General features: G+C 44.1%; 1 protein-coding gene across 4 annotated transcripts; it reads right to left on the bottom strand.

Moving 5' to 3' along the window:
• Positions 1-3,014: 3,014 nt before the first annotated feature.
• On the bottom strand, positions 3,015-17,124 carry INSIG2 (insulin induced gene 2). Of its 4 annotated transcripts, none has more exons than XM_037396724.1 (6): positions 17,009-17,124; positions 12,240-12,580; positions 9,399-9,523; positions 6,960-7,126; positions 6,434-6,533; positions 3,015-5,943 (listed from the first exon to the last, which is right to left on the bottom strand). In XM_037396724.1, exons 2-6 carry the CDS (start codon positions 12,481-12,483, stop codon positions 5,902-5,904), a joined length of 678 nt encoding a protein of 225 aa, XP_037252621.1. In that variant the 5' UTR covers positions 12,484-12,580; positions 17,009-17,124; the 3' UTR covers positions 3,015-5,901. The 4 variants fall into 4 exon arrangements, with proteins under 4 accessions (XP_037252621.1, XP_037252620.1, XP_037252623.1 ...); XM_037396723.1 differs by lacking the exon at positions 17,009-17,124 and adding an exon at positions 16,707-16,788; XM_037396726.1 differs by lacking the exon at positions 17,009-17,124 and adding an exon at positions 16,707-16,730 and having other exon boundaries at positions 12,400-12,580.
• Positions 17,125-18,528: the final 1,404 nt, after the last annotated feature.

Below are 18,528 nucleotides of genomic sequence, written 5' to 3'. Positions count from 1 at the left end.
GACAAGAAATGAGGGTCCAGAGCAGGGCAACTTTGCTTTTCTTTAGAACCTGTAATTGATGTATGCACTTAATGGCCTTACAGGGACCGTCACCCCCACCTGAACACCGTGCAGTCACATCCCTCACCTTCACCTCACCATCACCATCCAAAGCGCCCAGGGCCAGATCACCATTTTCCCACAAAGTTCAAAAAGTCTGTGTCAATCTCAGCAAGAAGTTGCTAAAGCCATTTCCCCGCAAACTGTCCTGTGGCATAGCCAGGCTTACCCCGGGCATCCCTAGTCACTGAGAAAACAACTGGCACAGCTGGGTTAGAGCAAAACAGACGAGCCCAAAAACGCTTTGGTGAGCACGGCCAGTAAAGTGATGCTTTGGAGAACTGCTGAAGATCAGAACAAGTCAATACAAAGGCACTGCACTTGTAAGGCTTCCCTCCCCCTAGTTTCGAAACCCAGATGAACTCAGAACCATCACTTATTGTCTTTTTCTTTCTTGCAACATTATGCAAAATGTTGGAGCTTCTACTTGCATCATTTCTACCTGGTAAATTAAGTTGCAACCCTATTTCTCCCAGCTGTCTCTTCAGTTCACACATTCTCCCTGAATAATTGCATGAAACAAATCTTGCTTTGAGGCTTGATTACCAATAAAGTATGAAATATCTGAAATACTGGGTTATCTCACATAACACAAGGCATACATTTAACTAATTAGAGAACGGAAATAGCAGAACTACACTGTGAATTCAGACAGTAACATATTTATAAATACAGATTTTCTTTCAACAAATATTTTGCCGTATTTGCTTAAAAGGCACAATTTCAGGATTTCTACCAACAAAGTCACGAGAAGCAGACCCTACGGCTATACCTGTGGCCTTTGCCATTGCAAAGACTCTGCAAGGAGCGCACATACCCCTGTGTAACCACAGCACCACGGGTCACTCCCTGCACAGAGGGTAAGTGCAAAAGCCAAGGCAGAGCTGCTGCCAGCGCACAAAGCGAATCCTATGAACTCAGTCTGGGGACGCTGTAGGTTGTGCATCTGACACTGATGTACGTGGCACACTGGACACCGCTGAGCTCTCAACCTCTTGTCCTGGGGAAACTCAGTAGCAGCCCTTTCCCTTTATATTCTTCCTCATTTTTCTATTTCCCACCTGCTATAATGCTGGGCAGGCTTAAAAAATTAAGTGTGAAAGTGCAACAGGAGCTGCTAAAGTCCTGCGCTTCAGAAATGAAGAGCAAGAAAGGAAAATCTCAAGAAAATGCAAAACTACATTGCAACCTGGATTTCGGTTGCAATCAGATCAGGAAACAATCCTACCTCTCCCGCAGCATGACTTTTAAGCATTCACAGCACAAATTCCCAGTATGCTGCCTGAAAAGCTCAGGCATAAAGTTTATCCTTTAATTTGAGGCTTTGTCATTTGACCGGGGGGAGGTAATCAGGACAAGGCTCTGGACCATGCTGCTCAAAACATGACAAATACACCAAAAATCCGAGCTGGCTGCACGAGGCAATTAAAGTAGTGTTTACTATTCCATGACAGTTCACATGTTGGACTGACCTTTCATTTACTATTTAGTACTGAACATTAAGCTGCAAAATTACTCATGCTTTGCATTTAGTACTGGCATCAAACCTAACAGCATTAGATAGCTATTCCCACGGTGAGACACGCATTGCCCCTGCCCAGCTGTGCATGTACCTTTATAAACACTGTATTTGCTATTTAACATCGCTTACACAGGTTATATTCATCCGTTACCATTAGGAATTATTGGTAACACTGCTCCAAAATGTAAAAAGCATATGCAAAATGTCAGGGGTGACACAGCTGGTAAAATTACGTCCCTTCCTTCCACGCTGGGAGAGATAAAAAGGAAGGCTGGTGCACGCCCATAGGTCCCTGCAGCAGCTCCCAGACAGATGGCAGAAGGGAAGGGCAGAAGCTACGGAGGAAAAGTTTGTCTACTCCCCTCCTAGCTGCTTACAACAGCCACGCTACAAAAGGAGGCACGAGATGCGTTTTGCAAGAGCCTGGCAGCCCAGCGTTTGGAATATTCTGTCCGAAATGGGCAACTTTCCATTTGACACCCTTGGGCTGAGCTTGGGCAGGAAGGGCCTGCAGTTTCCATTCCCCAGGGCAACGCTCTCCCGGAGAGGCTGCAGGTGAAAGGGAGAGGTTCAGTCTCCAGCAAAGCACCTTTGCCAGCGTGCTTTTGACCAAGCATTATTGTACCTGGTTGCAGCACTAAGGTTATTTCTGTCCTTGGCTGCGATTTGCCTGGTCAGACGCTGGGCATGCCCAGGCCTCCGCATGCTGACAGCAGAGTTCGGATTTTTGGGTCACAGGTTGCCAACACAAACACAGACCTTTCCCGTTCACTCCCCGCGTGCTTTCCAGCTTTCACTCATGGTGCTACCCTGCTGAGGGCACTGCTTCCCAAATACTGATGAAACTCTCCTCCCACCCTTTCTTCACCTCTGCCTGAAGGCTTTTTCATTACGCATTTCTAAACCTCCGTTATGTCTTTTTTTGACAAGAGTGATGGGCACTATGAATGGACAGCCTGTGAATACTAGAATAACATGCAGGTCATATCCAGATCGGCACATTAATAAATACAAACATATTAAGGGATTCCCTGCCATTCGTGGGTTGGTGGTTTGGTTGGTTTTTTTTCATATTCACAGCAGCTATTTATATCCAAATCTCTATTTTCTGCATTGTGACTGAAGTTATCTGGCTTATTTCCCCCCAGCTCAAATATTCCCATTGCAGATTCAAAAGGGCAAATTTTCAAAGGCTGCTCAGCATGCTAATTAAGATAGAATCGCTGCCAATTTGATCTTGCCTGCTTCTTTTTTAGTATTTCCAGACAGGTGTTTTGTGCAACCAATATGCCAGCTCAATGGTCAAAATGATTATGAGATTGCTGATAGGAGGCAACTTAGCGTACTTTAAGAATCAGTATCATTTTTTAAAAGAAAGAAGAAACCTATCAAGCAAGGTTGTAATTGTATTTAATGCACATTTTGCTTTTAACAGCAATTCGCCAGTTTAAACAGCATAGACCTTACAATGTTTAATTAGTGAAGAGGTTACAGTGCTTATAAAGTTGTATCTAAAATATACCTTATTCATTCTCTATTGAACAAGATTTTTAAGACAGTCTAATGTTTTAATTACATGCTATACAGTAGCAGCATGTTCACACCACTACAGTTAAGGCCGTGTCAGCATTCTCATCATGAACCTTTTTCAGAGTTTGAACACACCAGCCACAAAATTACAATGCAATTTGAAAAAAAAAATCATGTCCGCGATGTGAATCCTCTGTTGACTTCAGTCAAATAATAAAAATAGTAAAACACATGTAATAAAGGACCCCGCTCAAATTATTTTGGATGATTGCTGCCTTTGCACATCACGCTCAAAATTTCCAAAATGAAATTTAAAAGAAGTTAGTGAACAGCACAGTCTGATCAGGTTTAGATGAATCTGAGTGCAAAGTGTTGTAAAGTGGGTGCCACAGATGCACAATAACCACTTCTCACATACTGCACATTTTAACATACACAAGGCTTCCGTGTAGGTATTTAGACTGGCAGGTAAAAGTAGTTTTACCAACAAGCAAACAACGAAAGCTACTCATCTCCATTTGTATACACTAAATGATCATGATGAAACTAAACTGTTTACCGAGTCAGCACGCTGGCTACTAAGGTACCATGTTATTCCCTACAGTTAGAATAAAAATTCAGATTTTTCTTATGCCACTCATGCCCTGATAATTCAAGAGGGACTCATCACACTACCCACCAAGCTGAAGCCACTTGTTTAAGTAAATAAGGCAGATGAGGCGAAATACTGTACGGAAAGGGGCCCAACAGCTTCTTCAGTGAAATGCCAGAGCCTGCCTGAAGAAACTTACCCTTAGTTTATGCCCTAACAGTTTCTTGGTTTTGTTAATAAAATGCTTCTTATTGCCACATGGTTTGATTAAAAGAAAATCTCTATAGTCAGGGATCTACTTAAACATGTTCTACCTCTGCTTAAAGCAAAGTGCATCTGTAACGTGCTTTCCTGAAACACTACCCAATGAAAGCGTGCCTCAAGTGCTGAACTGTCATGGAACCGTGACAAGCTGATGAAACTTTGTGGAGCTGCAGAACCAAGCTCTTTATACATAATTTGCTTATTTTATTACTTTTACACTTCCCCGTTCAGAAATCTTCCATTTGTGACCACCTCTTTCATTACAGCGCTTCTGGAAGCACTTCATTGTGTACTCTTCAGACTTAGAGATAAGCACCTAAGACAGAGTTGCCTATTTCAAGCTTTGTGTACAACACACAAACATTTATTAATGAAAACTTGTCTAAACATCTATTTGTTCTTTGGACCAACTCCAGCCTCCCTAGGTGACTGTAACATGTCTTAGAAACCTTCACAGAATATTTTAAAAAAATAGTACTTCAAGACAAAAAAAGGAAAACAAATACATTAAAGTATCATCAACACAGAAACAGAAGAGGGAAAACAAAGCGGAGACATCCCATGCCAAATTCACTGCTGGCACGGGTTAGCAGTGTCCTCTTGAAGTCTGCTTTCTGCCTTCTTGCACAAGTTCATTTATCTCATGGTCTTAAAAGGGAGCTGCAAAGCCAAGAGAAAATTCCACATATGCCCCCAAATATGGGTCACACTAAAATCCTTCTCTGTAAGAAGGGAAACAATTAGCACACAGCCTATTTCAGCTCTGTCCTATCAGATTTTCTGTGCACAGGCACCTATAAAATAGGGATAACAGTATTCCTCTACCTCAAAAAACGCTGTAAGAACGAACACATTTATGGTTGCCTGGACCATATTCACAGCAATAAGGGCTACATCAGTACCTAAAATACAGCCTCGCCTTCTCCTGCTGATCCCTGCAAACAGAGCAGGTAGCGGACAAGAACTATCAAGAGTAACATCGGTAATGGAGGTTTTTATGACACTATATGGTAGTGACTGATTTAGTTCAGCAGAATTAAGTTTTGCAATAAAAATCCTGTAAGTTTTTTTTTTTTTGTAAGGGATCAACACAAGTCAGTGTAAGGGACTGTACAAGAATGACCCGAATTGTATCCTGTTACTCAACACAACAAGTAATTTCAGAATCTGTCCACATCTGATGATGGTCCACATAAGTTTATATACAAGCATGTATACTGGTTGTACCAGGGGAAAAAACAGCAAATAATTTCTAGCCTCTATTTCCATTTCTCTATTCTGTGATACTGGGCACGTACCACAGACAAACAAAATGCTAAGGCAATAACCCATACAACCCATATCAAAGTTTCCTCAGCTGAAGAATGATACAGTGTGTTAATAGCCAGAAAACAGTTACTTATTGCAGCAAAGATCACCTGTAATCCATGAATTTCATAAAGATATTACAGGTTATTGTCATGGAAAGAGAAGGTCTTCATTCCTAAATTTGAATCCCCTGTCTTTCGCTGAGCTATTAAGAACACATTCCTCAAAACTTTCAAGATAAAGTGAAGCAAGAAGTTTCAGCTACAGAAATGTAGTGCAAAGGTTCAGTTTGGCACTGCAACATTATGGACAGACAAGAATTTATGGTAAACTGTTTAGATTTGGAAAAAAGAATCCTATAATTGAACCAATGTTGTCAGATGTATTGCATACTATTGTAACTTCACAGTAATCAAAATCAGACATCAAGGTTTCTATAGAAGCAGCAATCACAGATTGCAGTAAAATATACCACTCAAGGGAAAAAAATTGCATTTTGGCAATTTCATAATCAAGTGTTCCTTATGCTCCTCCAACAGTCATTTGTCAGGTATTTTCCTGTTTAAAAGGTGTATGCTGTCTCTTCTCAGTCCTCATGAGACTTCTCTGCAATGACTTTGCATTCATACTGAAAAACAGAAGTTGACAAAATTAGTAACATTAGTTTGCATAACTAATGACGAAGACTACTATGAGAGGGATTTTTCTACCAAGTGGGTCATAAAATAGCTTAGCTTAGACTTCACTCAGGTAAGTTTGGTCTCCCTAGGTCCCGTGCATGCACTGCTGGCTGCAATTTCTGTCTCCTTGAGCAGCAGAAAGAACAGTAGAGACTTAGGGGATGCCTGACCCCTCCCCAAATGCGGGAGCTCTTACACAGCAACTTGTCCTGAAAGGACTGATGTATGCAACTGAGAGTGTGCAGAGCAAAGTCATGGGCTGTGCTTTGAATAACAGCATTAACCACTCACTAGCTAGATCAAAAAAAGCAATGATTACTGATGTCTACCTTACTGCACATCCACAAGTCAAAGAGCTGCTTGGTACATACGATGGAAGGAATGACAAGTAGATTAAAACTTGTACTAGAAAACAGTCGACTCCCCCTGCAAACCTACCATTGCCAGCTGCCTGCCGATATTGCCCATAGTTATTCCACCAGCAAAAAAAATACACGGCAACCACGAACGCACATAAAGGAAATCTGGAGATGTGTATCTGGAAAAGAACACATATTTTTGAGCTCAACACTGTGCAATACACAGAGCCCTCCAATCACATGAAACAAATCCACAAACTTAAACATTAGGACATTTCAACTCCGAAAGACCCAAATTACAGAAATTTCATTACTTGCAGCAAATAACAAAGGGGGCTTATTGATTATAATCCCATTTGTTCAACCAAAAAAACCAAGTTACATTATTGGTAAGGTAGCAATTTTATTGAAATAAATAACTTCCAACTAAAAGTCTCACAAACACCTACAAGCTTTTACGAACAGTCCAATTTACGTTATACTCAAGATAAAGTGCTGACAGCTTTGGAAATCATGTCAAACTCTACCCTTTCAGTTACTCTGATTTTATGTTATAGCTTCAGGAGACGAGCCTATTGTTTAATCTTGAAAGAGTAAATACTTACTGATAAACTCCATTGTAGACGAGAAGTTGTGACACCAATGTGGCTAAGAAAGCAATTCCTACTCCAAGACCAAAGCCACTTCGTGATCTATCAAACGTCCACCACAGACCAATTGACAGGGCTGCTAATGTGAGAGACAACTGGATATTGTTGGCAAAATCCACTTTCTGTGTTGATTGTTAAGGATAAGCTTGGAAATTCATATCATATACAAAGTGTAAAGCAGTTTTCTTCATTCTGTTTATCATATTTTGACGCAACAGAAAAAAACATCATAAAAATACAGCACTAGCTGTTTCAGCTATCACACAGGTATCAGGTAGAAGGAAATAAGCCTTGTAAGTGTTGCCAATATATCAGGAAACGAAAAACCTATGACATTTTTTCACAGTTTTAGGGTCTTGGCACTGTACAAGAGGGAAGCAACTACACACCTACCAGGAATGCAGGTGTTTTATACAGACATAAAATGCACATGTCACTGTTGAGACTAAGGACACTACATCCTTACCTGGCCCTTTATTACACTAAGCATCAAATCTTAAATCTAGCATGAGACTCCTCCAAATGACAGAGATTTACCCAAAAAAAGGTACTTATCACTCTTAACTGCAATTTTGTTTAATTTATATGCTAGTTTACATTCAGCAAAACATAAAAAATGTTGGTTTTCTATAAACCAAAACGTAAATAATATTATTGTGAAAGTATTCATGTAAATAAACATTGAAAATCAGTTCTGTCAACTCTCTGATGAAAGTGCAAAGTCACTCCATATATCTTTATAATATTTCATTCTTCAAAATGTTTTGGAAATTCTAACTCATCCTCACTCCTCCTGTCCACAACAGATTATTAAAAAGGAGGCTGTCAAGTTTCATAATCCTGAAAGAAAATTTATGGGATGACAACATAAAAACACCGTCCTATTATCTCACAAAGACCTAGAGAGTGACCTAGAGGAAACGAGAAAGAAGTTCAACTACCTGGAATAAATAATTACAGGATAAAAATCAATAGCATCAGAAAAAATGTCGAACAAGACCTAAACCCACACCAAATAATGGCAACGGGCAGAACTGGCAATAAGCTGAAAAGAAAGCAGTCTGTAAAGCGGTCAAGGAGGAAATACAGACAGTACATTAATGATGTCCTGGGATACGTGTAAGAGCTGTTAGAAAACTGCAAGAGGTTTGCTGTACATAATCTGACCCAGGCAGACAGAAGGTGCCAATTCTATTGTATTTCTTAAAAGCAGCGAAGTTGCACGTGCTTACACAACAGCTACAGCACAGGTCAGTGAGAAGCACAGGACCAGATTAATGCATCTTTGGCAAGGACAGCAAGGTTTGCAAGGGACAGTGGGAATGGCCCCGAACCTTGGCAGCTCCAGCTCATTTGGCCATTCTGGACAGAGAACCAAACCAGACAACCACAAAACTCATCCAAGGGCCAAGCCACCTCAGTAAGAATTCAGCCAGCTCTCACATAGCTCTCACATACTTCAGTTAACTTGCCCTCTTTTCCTGGAAATACAGAGATTCAGTGGCATGCAATCAGCACTTCTTAGCAGTTTCTGGAAACTGTGTTGGAGCCCATGCTGAAGGAGATGAGACTTCCAGAGGCGATTTGCATTCTTTCTAATTAGTTTGCAAGAACCCAATTTTCACAGACAGATCCTGGTTTTACCTGACAGAGAAGGTATTAGGCATGACTACGTGAAACCACTAAGCCTCACAGCACTGCCAGTAAGGTGTGCCAGTCCACATGAAAAGCACCCTGTCACCCAGCATGTCCCCAGCTGCTTCAGAGGGAAGGGATGCCAGTTTTGAGCACACTTGTGCAAGGATGTATCTGCATAGCTACACAGTTAGGAGGAGTACAACGTACTGCAACACGCTGACTGACTTCTAATTGCCCTTGCTAAATGACCACAGGAATGGTAACTACTCTCCCAGCATCAAAGCATCACTTGCAGAATGGGGTAACAATGCTTACTTGCTCTCTGTAGTCCTGGGTACTACCTGGTCCTGAGGTTTCCTCAATCTTCACAAAGTGCATGCGCTTCACTGATGACCTCAGGACTGGCCTGCAGCCTCTTACTGCAATGTTAAAAGGACATCAACCCCCGCAACATCTTAAAGCACTTGTACGTAATACCTATCACACAAATTTCCCCACACTTACTTTTAATTATTCAAAGAAAATAACAACTATAAGTAAGACAAAGCCCAATACTGAGACATTTCTATTGAAAACATTTTTCAGAATGAAAAGACGTGAGACTCGTCACCTCCAACACCGCTACAACAGTTTAACACATATTCTGCACATCCATTGCAAAAATGCTGCACATCTTAACAATTCCTCATGACTATGTGAGCTTTGTTTTAGTGGAAACCCATTTGTTATCGCCAATTTCATTAGAATATAGGATACAGCGCTGGCATGATTTATTCCCACAAAGACTGCTACACATCGCATTACACTGGACCATTCTCTCTTAAATTTATGTGGCTCTCCCAGATGTCTGTCCATGCACGGGTACAATAACCCAATCACAGCTGCGGAGACAGGAAAGAAAAAAGCCCCAGAAGTTAAAGCACTGGCAATATTTAGCTAAAATAAAGACTATCTAGACTTTGACAATTATTGTCACTACTAAAACGGGTCTTTTAAGGATACACAGTACAAAACATACACGAATTTCAAACAAATTCGTTGTTTTAAAAAGCCCTGTAAAACTTCAGCAGCATCTTCAATCACTGCAGCAGTGACTTGGCAGAAGCAGCAAAACAGAGACAATTTGAACTAGCGGTGGAGGATGAAAGAACTCTGTACCCTATTAAAATCTGCAGTCTCACACTGTAGTTCAAAAAGAGCAGTAATAGCTTGCAGGCTGACACTTTTGAAAATCCCACCTATCAAATATACATGTTTAAATAACTGCAAAACACACACACCACAGTAAGGGCAGAGTATGGGGTTTATAACACCAATATTTTGTCTTCCTGTGGTGGTGTTACAAGCAGGTTTTGTTTGGATAATGTTTTTCCTCTTCTTCAATACTACTACAAAGGCTCACAGAGAAAAAGGGAAAGCCCAGAGCCCACAGTAGCTGTTGAATACAGAAAGCAAACAGGACTTTCAACCCCAGGGAACTGCTACGCTCTTTAAACATTTCTTCATGTGTTCTCTGCTGCAATTGCAGCTAAAATGACTGTTCCCAACACTGCTGAGGAATAACACTGCTTCTTAATGCTGAACTGGGGCTGCAGGAGCGGGCAGTGCCTGAGCCAGTGCCCTCAGACTGGCATGCTGTTGGAGGTATGTTATAGCAAATGCTCACTGTTCTGTCAGAGAGGGAACTGATCTCCAGGACTCAGGACAACAAATCACCAGTAAAACTGGAGAAGGAAAAAAAAAACCTCCCCGAGCACTTTTCTTGCCAAAGGTATTGGGCCAAACTGATGACTAGCAACAGTGACAGAGGAAAGGACTTCTCTGAAAGCAGCCTCGAACACCACTGCTTGTAAATATGCAAAATACCTTCATTCTGTTCATGAAAAATACTCATGTCAATTCCCGGAATGCTGTGCCAGTACTAAATGGTAAGGAAATGGGTCAATTACCAGCATTTACCACAGAGGTTCCCTGTATGTATGCTAGCAGAGAAGACAAGGAAAGAACATGGAGAAGACCGATAATGAAAAAGAAGGAACTCAAACACCTTAACAGAGGTCACTCCTGCTGGGAAAAGCCAATTAAGGCAGTCGTATCTTTAGATCCAGTGGCTTAAAATGAAGTAGTGCAAAAGCCTAGCAGGTGACTGACTATACTTTACAAGCCATAACCAGTCTTTCCATCAAAACATCCAACCCATCAGAACCAGAGAGGCCCACAAGTTTCTTCTGAGATGATGGCAAGATCTAGCCTTCATGACTACCCCAAACACAGCTGCAGACAATGTTCTCAGATGATCCAAGAGAGCATAAAGTGCAGCCTGATGCAAACAGTTGACAGTGCAAGCTTCACAGCAAACACTGCAAACATTTTGTGTTGCTGCTGCAGGTTGGGATTCTGTCATTTCAACCTCCACTACTCCATATATGAGATCAAACCTTTACCAGACACGTTTGTCAAGACAATCAGTTTGAAGTATGAAAGAAAACTGCAGCAAATGCAGGCTACAAACCAAAACCTAATCAACAATCTCAGCAAGACAACAGAAAGAGGGCTAAGACAACTAGCAGATAAAGCAGGTATACAACTGCCACCATAACATGGCAAATGCACCTCCACAGGAGAACAAAACTGACATATTCAGCGAGATATATGGAGGGTTTCCTTTCCAATCAAGCTCCTCTATGACATCTGGGTTGCAGTATTTCAACAAGGTATCAAAAAGAAAGCAATCAGACAAATAGGAAAAAAATAGGCTTACGTATTATCATTAGCAAAACAGCGATATCAACACAAAAGCTAGTTTATTGACTCATATTAATATTCAGAAACGTGAGCTTCTCAGTCTTATTAAAACTGACCTCTAGGACAATACCACCTTTACTGTAAATGTTCAGTAAAGCACAGTCCTCCAGTACTGGCTGCTAAGAACACTCCCTTAGTAAAGCATAAAACTGGCCCATGGGATCAGTGATCTTCAGAGCCAAGTAAAAAGTCAAATTCCATCAGGCTTGTAACATGGAACATGCCTTGACACTTGTAGATGAAAGAAACGAAAAAAAAGGATATTTCTTACTATCTACAGCAGACATCTCACTTAAACTAGCTAAACACACAAAAGCCTCAACTCCCTACGTGGTCATGGGAGAAATGGAGCATGTTCACATCATCTGACTTGATACACAAAAGTAACCAAGGTGCTGTTCTGCAACATGCCTCTATGACCGCAAACTGTGTGTTTGGTCTCAACTCCAGTCAGGCCTCCCAGCTTTATGGAGCTACAGCTATACCTAAAACTGGACTGAGGAACAAATGGAAAGATGGGTCACAAAAGGAAGCATTGCTCAGGGTGGTTTCCTGTGCTCAAAACAAGGTTGCATGTGGCACCACCCTCTAAAGGCTTAAACTTAGCAGAACATGCATACATATCTGCGTGTACACGGGGAGATCAGAAGGTTAGTAATAGCTCAAAAAGGGCAGTGATGCTGGAAGAGAAATTTTTATTTTCTACACCTTTCAGGTAGTTTTTTATAACTGTACAACTACCTCTCCACCCTTTCATCTCCATGCCAGGCATGCGTACACGACTGAACTTACCTGACGCTGTGCCACAGCAAGGTGGTACCCACCAAGCTGAGGAGAAGATGCTTGTGATCACATCAGGGGGGAAGAGAGTAACGTTTCTCTGGATCTGAAGCAAGTTTAATACTAATGCAAGAAATACACCAATAAAAAACAGCACTATACCACGAATTACCAAATTCATGCCACGACTGGTTACAGATGAAATGTATGGGCCACACTTTTTTGTTAAGATTGGCATTGCATCATTTTCTGCCATGACTTCTTATGTTCTCAGAGACATCCAACAGGCTGACTGAGGAGGATTCACTTGAAATCAGTATTTTGACTCTCCTCAATTAGGAGATATCCAAACCCTGCAAAATAATTTAAAAAAAGGTGAAAAATGCAGATATAAGAAACATTAACTACATTTTTGTTAAATAAGTTGGGGACCGGTTTAAAAAAATACGGCTATTACATTTTTCTGAATTTTCTGAGGCGGCAACTAGTCATTTGAGAGCAGAAGCAACCACAGCTGCAAAAACGCCTTACAAAGAAAACAGGTTTTATGAATAGCTTTGTCTACTAGGAGACAGAGGAGGAGGAAACATGATAGGAATGTGAAACCACAGAGAAGAGGTGAAGAAATGAAACCAATATCAGATGGAAGAGAGGCTTGCTTTGCAGTAACAATAAATTGTTTTTCTCCTCTCCTTTAAGCAACAACTGGAGATTATGTAATTCAGAAGCAAGTAAACAAAGCCCTTGGTTTCAAGCCAGCCAAAGAGGTTCACAGTTCTCTCTTCTTGAAGAGATGCCAGAAAATATTTCTCAACTGGGAAGGGAAATTTGAGAAATATTTTTCAGGATGGAGCCATATTTTCAGCAGTCCTGCAATGTGCCCATTCTTGTAACCCCAGGTAAGAGCAAAACAACTCAGCAAGCCAGAGAAGTAATCTCAATGCAGAGAAATATTTACTGAAGTAACACACTTTTGGTGAAAAGTGCCACACATTACTACAAACTGTAATTGTAATCAGGAACAAAAGAATCTGAGAGTGAAGGGAAAAGGAGCTCCCCCTGCCCGCGCACTAGGTAACGTCCTACATGAGTAACTGCTGGCACTACAGGAATGGCAGAGTTCCCATCCCAATCACTCTTTTTAAAAAAACCTGTCCATCAAGAGTCTTGTTATACATGGATTCAGTGCCACACTCATGTATAACAACGATTCTGATCGACAGCTTAGCCACCTGGAACTTAAGAAAAAAAGCCCTGACATTGTTTTTAAATTTGAAACTGCCAACTGGTGGCGGCTTTTGTTAACTCTTATTTACGGCCACGCGGGCACAAGGGAAGCCAAACCAGTGCATCCATCCCCCTTTTCTCCCTGGCTTCAGCAGATCCTGAGGAAGCTCTCTGAAGACGTAGCAGCAGTGCAGAGGACGTGCCATTCGTTTCTGCTGACTGAAAGCCAAAAGGGAAGTGAAATACATCCAGGCTAGTTAATATACTACAGGTAACTGCACGTAAAATGCGACGCCACGCTGTGGCATCCTCCATCATGCACAAAAAAGTCCAAGAGGTAAAACAAAAGGTAAAAAACCAAGTTCTGGTCACATGTAATTTCCCACTGTCAGTTTGGGGAGGCAGCACAGTCCCCGTTAGAATGCAGCATCTCTTCTACACGGCCAATTCTCCACATTATTTGTAATCACAAACCCATCTTGAGGGGAAAGAGGGCAACCACGCTGTTTGGCTTCTTAAGTCAGCTTCCTGACTCACACTGAACCGACGTCTGCATCAAGGCTGGCACTGGCGCTGCAACATGCGTCCCTCAAGCAAAAAGGAGGTGCTCCAGATAATTTTTTTTCCCCTCCTTTGGATGGCATGGCAGTAGAGCTTGCATAATACATTTAGCCTCCAAGAAAGAAACCACAGTCACAAATACATCCCTATTTTAGCTAAGAGTCTCCCCTGTCCCTGGGGGCTTTACCCACAAGGTGATCACAGGAATTCCCAGAATATACAGAAGTCTTTTCAATACACAGCATTCGAGACTGTAGGTCCTAATCACAAACTCCACAGGAATAACATACTTAATGAGGGCTTTTAAACTGTTAGGTCCCTTCTTAGTCTTAGCTTGCCTAGGAAAACAAGTTAAACTCTTGACTCTCCGCTTACTTCACCATCCAAACAGCTCTTGGCGCTTCCTGAAGTCTGCACATCCCTTATTTTTTTTAATGCATGACCAGAGCTGATATATATGACCCCTGGGTTGATTCTCACAGCCTTACACGAGGAAGCTCACACTTCTGGGTCTCTCTTTAAGTGAGCTCTTTTGCTGCACACAGAGGATCAGAATTTCTTTTTTCACTGCCATACAGCTGTTGCTCACACCCTGTGATCAATTAGTACATTCCAGTCTCTCTCTCCTGTTACTGAATTCCTTGTTCCTTGGTACCAACCCCAAACCTTGCATGTTGAATTTCAGTCCATAGGTACTATTTACTCCGACGCTCAACATCACCCCATTTTTCCTGTAAGATATCTCTATCCTCTTCAGCCCTGCAAACGGTTCCCAGCTTTAGGTCATCAGCAAACACCATGACTACACCCTATTTTGCACACCCAGGACATCAACTAAAATACTGAGCGACACCAGCCCAAGTCCCTGTCTTTGATGAAATCTATTAATAATCTCCACGCACCCATTATTTCCCCATGTTATATTATTTCCCGATATCCCTCTAACAAGACTGCTTCTTGTAACTTCAAATACAACAATCTCCAACTTAATAAGAAGCATCAGCTGTCTCATGCAGCAATACTGATGTACACACCAACTGGATCTTACTTTCTTCTAGAAAAGAAGACCAAATGGAAGCACAATTTTATTTGGCATAAACCAGTTTCAAAACATAAAGCCTGCATTTACTCAATTTCCATTTATTTAATATATCATTCAGCAAATATATGATACTTACTTGTGAAGGTTATCAAAATGTACTGGGGCTTTGCTACATAAGGAAATCACTTACTGCTTTTATACAACCCCTGCAGCTACAAGTCATTTGAGGGACCAGCAGCAGATTTTCACTACAAAGTAAACAGCCTGACCACAGCAAAGGCACTTGGGTGGGTACAAGTCAGTGAATGTTTACAAGTAATGCAAGGTCCCAAGTTGGCACGATCCAGTAGTTTCCATCCTGGTTTCTCACCCTGTGCGCGTTGTTCCTACTTGTTTTATCCTGGTTTCCAAGTTTTCTCCGCTCGTTGGCTCTGAAGCCTTTTGGCACGCCACAGAGAGCAACAGGGAAACGGAGCAAAGCGGCCAATGCTCATGTAAAGATTCTTCAGGGCCTTGGGCAGCCTGGGGTCATGATGCTCAGGCACGGCATCTTACTTTTGTCTTACTTACTATTGCCACCTTTTGTGAAAATGGAAACTAAGAGCCCTAAAGAAGGCATCGCCTCCTTCTTCTGGACCAGGAGGCTAGCGCATCTGCAGGCAGCGAAGACGATGTCTCTCTCCTTTTAAGCCTTGTGTTTCACCAAGCGCTTCTACTCAGACGGGAACAGTGCAAATATTGAACCAACACCACTGCTGAGCCTCCATCCCTTGGGAATGCATGTTCCAAACAGTAACATGGCACCAAGAGTTGCGGCAGCTGCGCGTCCCCCTCAGCAGCACACAGCTGAAACACGCCGCAGCACAGCGCGACACGCAAGGCAGCCCACGCGCAGCGGGCATGGTGCAAAAGGTTAACAACTACATTATCACCACAGACATTTTCAAAACACTTAGTCACTTAACTGTCTTCTAATTGGAAGATCCATCCCGCAAGTGCTCCCCAGCACTCCCCATGCTCGTCAAGAGCCGCCTTGTGCGGGTCGCAGCTCCCTAGGCCGCACAGGCCCACCAGGAGGGACACAGCATGGCGAGGGCCAAGGGAGAGAAGATCTATTTAAGCGAGATGGTGGGGAGGGTGAAATGACAAGAAGCCACCTGTCTTCTGCGGGGCAACGCCGCAGGCCGGCAGCCCCCTCCTCGGCGCACCAGGTGCGGAGACCGGGCGGCCGCCCCGAGGGCTCCCGGCGGCTGCGGGCCAGCGCCTCCGGCCCCGGCCGGGCCCGCTAAGCACCGCCGGCGGAGGGGCCGCGGCACCGGCCGCGCAGAGCCCGGCCCGCAGGCGGCCGGCCCGGCCCCCCTGCCCGGGGGAGCCTCGTCTGGCAGAAGGTTCTACCCCGCCGGGCCGAACGGCTCCCGCCGCCCCCTCCGCCGCCGCGGCCCGCCCGGCGCCCCCAGCAGCTCGGCCGCGGCGGGGCCCGGCGCCAACCCCCGCCCCGGGGCAGCGCTCCGTCGGCGGCGCTGCCGGGCGCTCGGCCGCCCGCGGGGAGGACGGGACCGGGAGGTGCCGCCGCCGGCCCGACTCGGCCCCCCGCGCCCCGCACGGCCCAGGCCGCCCCCGCCCGGCCCCTCCGCGGCCCCGGCACTCACTCGGCCTCCGCCATCTTCTCCCTCCCCGCGCCAGTCCCCGCCCCGCGCAGCCTCCGCAGCGCCCCGCCGGGCCCGGCCGAGCAGCTGACGGGGCGGCCGCGGGGCGGGCTGGGCGCCGAGCGGGGCCGGGCACGTCCCCTCGGGCCGGCCGTGCCGACGGGGACTGCCGCCGCGCCTGGGCCCGCAAGCCTGCGGGGGGCGGGGGAGCTCGGCGGTGGGAGCCCGGCCGGCCCGCACGGGGCTGCTGCCCCTCGGAAAGGGCTTTGAGCCGGAGCGAGGAGGGAAGGAGACGTGTTTCGTACCGCGCCTGTGCGTCCCGCGGAGCTGGGTGTAGCGGTCAGGGCAGCGCGATAGCCCTGTGACACCTGTCGGTCACAGAGGCGGGGGTTCCCGGTGAAATCCGGGCTCCCCGGCCGAAACGGAGCGCCTAGCCCCGGGGCGGGGCGGCACAGCTCGGGGCCGCGGCTCCACCGGCCCGGCCGGGCTGCGGGACGCGGGGACCGGCCGCTCCCACCCGGCCGAACCAGCACGCCAGGCACCGCCGTAAACAAACACCGTATACTGCGTGTGTGTGGGGAGAGGTATAGGCGAGTGCTGCTGCTGCGTATCCATTGCAGCAGCGTAGTCCTTGTTCTTCCATCAATGAGCTTTTTTCCTTTCTCATCGCACCGATAACGAATACAATTTATTAAAAATGTTTACACATTGCATTCCCTCCAAGCTTAGTATTTCATTGCAAAGATTTGGACAGAGCTTCCTGTATTGCGAGGACCACTGATGCCGTGTAGATCCTATTGCAGCTCCCAGAAGAACGGCTGGGTAGGACGGGATTTATAACTTACCTTCAGCGGTAACTGTGGTTCCTTTGTGCGGGTGTGTTGTGAACAACGGTGTCATCAAACATGTAAACTCAGGGGAGAGTGTATGGGTATATAATAGACACATTAAGAATGGAAAAGGGGGAGATTTACAGCAGCAGAAATGCGTTGTGGTTTAGATGAGTAATAAATGAATTTTCAGGTCGTTCAGCTTTTTTTTCCGTCGCACAGAAACAAAGGTTTTTTTACTCTCAGTAATTCCTGCCGAGCTGCCTTGCCCTGTCTGTGGTTTAGATAGTTACTTTGCTGTACTTGAACTCCAAGTTTTGTCTCGAGAAAGACAAGAAGCATTTTTTAATCAAATAAAATAGCTTTCCCTAACGTCAGAAGGACACCTTTGGCCAGCCCCGTGCCCAAGGGGGAGCAGAGTGCCCTATCTCTTCATGCCTTAAAGACCAGGACTGTCAGAATGCCTGAAAGCAAAACTTTGCGAACATACAGTGTGCGCATTAGAGGAAAGTGTGGCATCAGTAGATGGAGTTTGTAAATGATTGATGGATCTTTCCTTCTCTAGACACGTGTATATATAGTCAGGTAATGATTTGTCTCTAAATAAACAGTTACATATATATATAGTTACAGTTATATAAATAGTTACAGTCAGGTCTGCTGCTGTGTTTGGTACTATAAAACTTCAAGAGCTTAATTCCTACAAAAAATAAACCGATCATATGACAAATACTAACTATATTAGTAAAGAGGTACTGAGGCTAATACGTGAGAAAATAAATAACCCAACTCCAATAACTTTATTGGCATTGACCATTTACACCATCTGAAGATTCGGTCCTTACATCCATTTGGTTATCGTAGAGAGTACAATGTCCTGTTGCACAAAAATGGGAGGAGCATGAGGGAAGAGCATATGAAAACATATCTGAATTGGAAATTGCCAAAATAAATACATCAGCAAATAGTTTTGCAGACGAAGGAGGCAGACATAT

This window comes from Falco rusticolus, chromosome 8 (genome assembly GCF_015220075.1).
Source record: "Falco rusticolus isolate bFalRus1 chromosome 8, bFalRus1.pri, whole genome shotgun sequence".
Lineage (NCBI taxonomy): Eukaryota > Metazoa > Chordata > Aves > Falconiformes > Falconidae > Falco > Falco rusticolus.
The sequence above is the reverse complement of the archived record's forward strand: the minus strand, read 5'-3'. Positions and strand labels throughout refer to the sequence as shown.